This window comes from Lagenorhynchus albirostris, chromosome 3 (assembly GCF_949774975.1).
Source record: "Lagenorhynchus albirostris chromosome 3, mLagAlb1.1, whole genome shotgun sequence".
Classification (NCBI taxonomy): Eukaryota; Metazoa; Chordata; class Mammalia; order Artiodactyla; family Delphinidae; genus Lagenorhynchus; species Lagenorhynchus albirostris.
In genome coordinates, this window is record NC_083097.1 from 35978059 (window position 1) to 35985132 (window position 7074).

A 7074-nucleotide genomic window follows, 5' to 3' on the forward strand; every position below is an offset into this window, starting at 1 on the left:
TTTGTAGTGGGGTGGATGGACCTAGAGTCGGTCATACAGAGTGAAGTCAGAAAGAGAAAAACAAATACCGTATGCTAACACATATATATGGAATATATATGGAATCTAACACATATATATGCTAACACATATAAATGGTTCTGAAGAACCTAGGGCAGGACAGGAATAAAGATGCAGACATAGAGAATGGACTTGAGGACGCAGGGAGGGGGAAGGGTAAGCTGGGACGAAGTGAAAGAGTGGCATGGACATATATACACTACCAAATGTAAAATAGATAGCTAGTGGGGAGCAGCCGCCTAGCACAGGGAGATCAGCTCGGTGCTTTGCGACCACCTAGAGGGGTAGGATAGGGAGGGTGGGAGGGAGACGCAAGAGGGAGGGGATATGGGGATATATGTATATGTATAGCTGATTCACTTTGTTATACAGCAGAGACTAACACAACATTGTAAAGCAATTATACTCCAATAAAGATGTTAAAGAAAAAAAAAGGCAGAGAGAGAAACTATATAACTTCTGTGTCTCAATGTACAAAATATCAAAACACCCTAGTCTGTGGAAATATATAGGCCTATGTGTTCTATAGCAACATGTCTATGCTCAAAGTGTCATGAAGAAAAAGACTAAATATTAAACTACCTGTTTGTAATTACTTGTCCTCAAATATTTGTTTTAAAAATGAAGTTTAAAAAATATTACCATTTTCCTTTCAGAAGGTATGATGCTTTCAGATAAAAAAGGGCAAGTAGCAAAGGAGTTACGGAAATCTAGGGCTCGCTGTAGCTGCTCCTACAAAAAGAAATACAAAGTAATTTAAAAAAATGATTTGAAAATCAATTTAGAATGACAGTAATCCGGAATACTAACTACTTTCCATATTCTGGCCACCTCAACAATATTTTAGTATTAAAAAGAGTAGTTTTTGTGTCATCTTTACTTACTCGGTACGTGCTAATAACAAAGTGTGTCCTTTGGCGAATTCTTTCTGGTTGTTGTAAAGGATGTGCTGAAATAGGAGGTGCTTTTTCAAATAAAAATTCAGAGCCACAGGGAGAAAGCTGCAATCTGGAACCATCAACATATTGTACCTCCACTGAGTCATCTTCATAAAGTACTATTTGCACTTCAGCCGCCATTATTGTGACTATGGCTAAAATGTCCTTCCAAGGCAAAGGCTGAGGAAATAAGAAATACAGTAGCACCAAATAGTTCTCTTCATGTACAAAAGTTCTATCAAAATAAGTGAACATAAGCAAAACACAAAATTGCCATTGCATTTACTTTTGTTGAATGAAAAGTGATTATCTTGCTATACACGCTTATGTGATCTGAATGCCTTCATTAACCCCAAGGGCTCTACTTCAATGTGGAAGATAACTGAGAGGGAGATGGCCCACTAAGTTATAAATGCCCTTATCATTTTAGTAGCTTTACTTCTGAAGTTTAACTTCTGAAAACTGTATGCTCAGTATCTCATTTCAAATAACAAGCAAATTCCATCTTTGCAAAAAGAATACAGCAAATCATTTGTAGGACATGTAAAAGGCAGGCCAAAAGTAACTATTAGGCCTAAGGGAAAAGAACACCTGGATTCTTGCCCCTAGCCTGGCATTAAGGAAGTAGATCCATGTCACGACTCAGAAAGCTAATTAACCAGCTAGTGTCTTAGATTCATCCTTATTTCATTGAATTCAATTTCCTCTTCTTTACCTCTGAAATGTCTCTGTATTTTCACTTACGCTTTCCATATAGGTGTGACGGAAGGGGAATGGAGGGCTGGGTTCTAACTCCACTAGCTCATAGCTATAAACCACAGGTTGGCTGGGTTGGTTGTTTCCTTATTTGTAAAATGGGGGTAACAGGATCGTTGTGAGGATTAAATGAGACAACATGTATGACAGTGCCAGGAGTGTGAATGTTGCCTTGTAGGAGCTCAGTAAATTTTATGATTCTTTCTAAAACTAACTCCATCCCCTTCTAGGACATCATCTCCTTCTGTTACTCAGGTGATAAAGTTTCACCTGACAGAAAAAAAAAACTTTCCATGGATACCACTTTCCCCAGTTTACCTCTATTTCCTACCAATAAACTTCTCAGGTATAGTATCCACTCAGTGTCAGCTTTCTCTCCCAACAATCTTCGATGAATTGCAATCCAGCTTTCTCCTCCACCTCTCTACTGAAATTGTTTCACAACGGTTACCAGTATCTTCCTATACCCAATGACTTCAGTCTTCACCCTACTAAACTGGTCAACGTGTGACAATGTTGTCTATCTTCTCTTGCACCAAACTTCCTCTTCCTCTGCCTCTTATTTTTTTTAAAAAAGGGTGGGGGTGCGCCATGGTCCCTCCTCCACCACCCCCTCTATATCTATTGCTCTTTTTAGTTTAATCATTCCTTTTCTTCACCATTCTCTCAAATCAAGGATTCATCAGCACCTGACCTTAGTTAGTCCCCATTTCATCTCTTCTTACTAGATACACTCATGTTGCTTTTATGCCCACCCTTGCTTTTAAAAAAAAATCTTACCCCTTTTCAATGTATATAATTAGCTACATATGATATAGCCTATAATCTTTTGCAGAATATGTCAGCATATAAGTAAATATTAAACCAATATTAAATGATCTCTCCTGAGGAAATTCACACAACTTTAATCATTTTCTTTCTCTAGAGAACTTCCAAATCTACCTGACCTCTCTCCAGAGCTTCCAGTTGCCTGCAGGACCTCTCTTCATGTCCCTGTTCCACAGATACATCAAACTCCACATGACTAAAATGGAACTTAATCACTCCCACCAAAAGCAGACTTCAGTAATACCCCCTAATTCACTTTCACTCAACCCCCGGAGGCCAGTCTACAAATGGTAGCTAGAGGGACCTTTTAAAATAAAAATGAGATCTAACCCTTCTTGACTTACAACCCAACATTTGCACTTAGATAAAACCTGAATAATTTTTTTAAATTAATTTATTTTATTTATTTATTTTTGGCTGCATTGGGTCTTCTTTGCTGTGCACGGGCTCCCTCTAGTTGCAGCGAGTGGGGGTTACTCTTCGTTGTGGTGCATAGGCTTCTCATTGCGGTGGCTTCTCTTGTTGCGGAGCACAGGCTCTAGGCACGCGGGCTTCAGTTGTGGCACACCGGCTCAGTAATTGCGGCTCACGGGCTCTAGAGCACAGGCTCAATAGTTGCGGTGCATGGGCTTAGCTGCTCCTTGGCATGTGGGATCTTCCCGAACCAGGGCTCAAACCCGTGTCCCCTGCATTGGCAGGTGGATTCTTAACCACTGCACCACCAGGGAAGCCCCAAACTCAAATTCTTAACCACAGCCTATAAAAGCCATACAACCTGCCCCCATCTACCTCTCCAATGTCATCTTCTACCTCTCCAATGTCATCTCCTAACCCTCTCCTCCTTTTTCAGGACAACTTAGCTACGTTGGCCTTTTTAATGTTTTTTTAAGAAAGCTGTATCACATGTCAGAACCTTTGCACTGTTCCTTCCGCCTAGCATGTCCTTTCCCTGGCTCATCACATCGCTGGTTCTTTGGCACCGTTAATATCTCAGCACAAATACCTAACTTCCTCAAAGGCCTAATTTGACCAGTTAAAGTTGTTCCCAACCATCTCCCAATCACTTTTTAACCATTTCATCGTTTTTCTTCATAATATCTATTACTATCAAAACTGTTCTATTTATTTACTTGCTTTTAGTCTTTTCCCACTAGGACATAAACTCCATCAGAGCAGGGCCCTCATCTGTCTTATTCACAGTTCTATCCCTGGCACCTAAAACAATACTTGGCCAATAATAAGGGTGCAATAAATTTTTTAAAATGATAAATATATAAGTAATATATAAGAATATATAAGTGAATTTTAAAATTCTTGCTCCTCCTGAATTTGCAATTTGAGTTAATGGCATCTCAATGTTAGCAATATTTGATTTCTCAGTGTTTCCCTTTACATCCAAGTAACAAGTCCTGTTGATTTTGTCAGTCTCCCCCATAAATCTGGCTCCTCCTTTTCCTATTTCAGGCCTCAACTTTCCCCTCCATTCCTGTAGACTGTCTGGGGCCTTTTTCCAATTTTTCCCCTCTCCAATCCATTTCCAGCACTGCCCTCACAAGTAACTTTCCACAACCCGACCATACCAACCGCTTTACATCACTTGTCTACATACTTGTTAAACGGCAATAAATATTCATAGCAATAAATATATTTATATTGCAGCTATACGTATCATATATATGCATGATATCAACTTGCTATTTCTGAAAAAAACAAGTGCAGATACACAGTTGGAAAACATTTTCTGATAACAACTGGAAAAAGGTCTTTATCTTTAGCCAAGTTTTCTTTTTTTTTTAACAGCTCATTGGGGTATAATTGTTGTTTAGATTATTTAAATAATCAAGCATACACAAGAAACAGTAGAAATGTCTAAAGTTCCTGGCATCATAAAAAAAATAATCCAGCTCCAACCTAAATTTCCAGCGTCATCTCTACTGTCTTATTTCTGTTTGTGTTTTCACTACCCAGCACATTACGTCCGAGTACATTTAACGATCAAAACGCCACAAGTTTGTTCTTGACATAAACGGGAACCTCATTTTTCAAAATGCGCTATCTAGTTACAGAAAAAGCCTCATCAAAACAACAACCAACATCTTAAACTCACACAGCAAGCAGTTCTGAGCTGAAAAGTGGAAATGAGGACAATCAACGGCCCTTGTGCTTTTAATTTGCCAAAATGGTCGGAGTAGAAACGTCTGCGCCCGCCCACGACTGCTTCTCGAGGAATTTGTTTTGAGTTTAACAAATTACCAGCAAGTTATGTTTCTCGATGAAAGAAAACAATCATAACCGAGAGGAATAAGGCCACAGGGAGAGTATTTGGCGGTCTTTCGTCGAGTCAGAGGAGCGGAGGAGCAGCGGCAGCAGCATCGACAGCTCTGACCCCGGAGAGGAAGCGAAGGCAAACAGCTGCGAGTCAAACCTTCCCGCATCCTAGAAAAGCCGCCCCACTTTACAAATGAAGACCGGAAGTCCCGACCTGACCCCGCCCTCCGCTCGCATCGGGGAACGGGACCGGAAGTAGGGGAGGCGGGGGCTCCCAGTCCGGAAGCTGGTCCGCTCCTCTCCGGTTTTTACTTCCGGTACCCCACAAGGAGCTGGTCTGACCTGGTTGTTTCAAACCTGGTTGGGACTTGCATTCTGATGGTCTATCCGAGATAGCTACAGAGGTATAATTTAGTGGAGTAATGGTTATTTAAATAATCTAAGCAATTATACGTCAATAAAGCTGTTAAAAAAATTGGGCAAAGATAGAGACCTTCTTTTCCTAGTTTGGTATCAGAAAATGACTTTCAACAGTTTCTCTGCACCTTTTAAATCTTTTTCTACAATGGCGAGTGGACGCGTCTGCTATATTTATTTATTTCCATTAAAACAAGTATTTATGGAGAGCCTTTTACGTGCTGGGCGTGCTGGGGATAAAGCAGCGAATGAGACCCAGGGTTGAGGATGGGGGCTAGAGATTAACTGGAAAGAAACGACTGGACAATAATTTGATCACAGTTGTGATAAGTGTTCCTAAGATAAAATACAGAGGTCTGTGGGAGTATATAGTGGGCAGACCTAACCTAGACTGAGGAAATATTTTCACTGAAATCCAAAGGCTAAGTAGGTGTTAGCCAAGTAGAGGGGGAAAGTGTTTCAAGCAGAGGTAACAGCCTTGTGTTAAGGCTCTGAGGCCCAAAGGAAAGATCTGGCCCCTTAAAAGGGCTGAAAAAAAAACCCAGTTTGGTTTAAGAATGATTAAAGAGAAGAGAGAGGCTCTTCTTAGGGGAGAGAAGCCTGAAATTGGGCTATAGAGGTAGGTAGTACAGATTTATGAATTATGGACTTTATCTTAATAGCAGTGGTAAACTATTACAAGGGCTTTAAGCAAAAGGTGGCAGCACTAAGGGATTGAAGTATAGCTCCTTAAATTCATCTCCATTTTTAAAAGTCTGATATGCAAATTGACCTCAATCTTATGTAAAGTGTAATAAGGGCATCCTCAGACAGCCATGTTTTCATTGATCTGTAACATCAGTTTTATTACACAGTGCTAACTTAGGTCCTATCCAACTCCCACCTTTTCCCCCTCCAGTGTATAAGAACCTCCTATATATAAATTCTGTCTACTACAGAGGGGTTTTGTGGTGCTTTCTGTACTTTAGAAAAATTCCTGGAACTGCTGAATAGAGAGTGGATTGTAGGATATGAGAACAGACGTGTGGAGCCCAGTAAAAGGCTTTTGAAAGAGCAACAGGAGAGATGACGGCAGTTCGGACTCAAGACTGGACAGTGAGAATGGAGAGCATAGCTCCAAGAAATATTTAGGAGATCAACTCTTTGGTCTTGGGGATGATTTAAGAGTAGGAGTTAAAAACAATTCCAGGGGTTTCTGATTGGGGAAATGAGTAGGTGTCAGTGCGATCAACGAGAGAGGGGAATGTAAGAAGAGTAAATTTAGGGAATAGTATGACAAATTTTGTGAGACCTCCCAGTGGAAACAAGTTAGTAAAGGTCTAGAATCAGGAGATTAGAAATAAATATGGAGGTCAATGGTGATAGATGCTAACTGAAGCTTCAGAAGATGAAATAGTCCAAGGATATTGTGACATGAGAAAAGAATGCTTAGGACTGAGCTTTGAGGAACACCAGTTCTTACAGATTAGGTAAGGGAAAAGAATCCCCCCAAACACTGAGAAACAGCACAAAAGCTAGAAAGCAAGCTATTGTATTCTAGATGCCTGGGTGTATTCAATTTTGGTATCTTGCCTAGAGAACAAGCTAAAGAATGAAGTCTTTATTCAACTTAATGACATGGACGTCATTATTGACTAATGAGGTCTGTTGTATATAGTGGTGGCAGAAGCTATAGTGGGTTTGAAGAGCAAATGGTTAAGGAAATGGGAAAACACTTGAGAAGTCTGACTAGGAACCAAAGATAGGGCTGTAATTGGAGAGAAATGTAAGGGCCAGATTTCTTTTGATGAGAGGAATGGCATGGTCA

General features: G+C 40.2%; 1 protein-coding gene across 1 annotated transcript in view; it reads right to left on the reverse strand.

The window, feature by feature from the left end:
- The window catches only part of C3H5orf34 (chromosome 3 C5orf34 homolog), a 31749-nt gene extending 26844 nt beyond the window's left edge, over positions 1–4905 (reverse strand). Inside the window, exons 1-3 of the mRNA XM_060146052.1 lie at positions 4836–4905; positions 945–1178; positions 703–792 (exon numbers count right to left, since the gene is read on the reverse strand). Coding sequence (XP_060002035.1) covers positions 703–792; positions 945–1139 — 285 coding nt within the window. The 5' untranslated portion in view covers positions 1140–1178; positions 4836–4905. The remainder of the gene's footprint in view (positions 1–702; positions 793–944; positions 1179–4835) is intronic.
- Positions 4906–7074: the final 2169 nt, after the last annotated feature.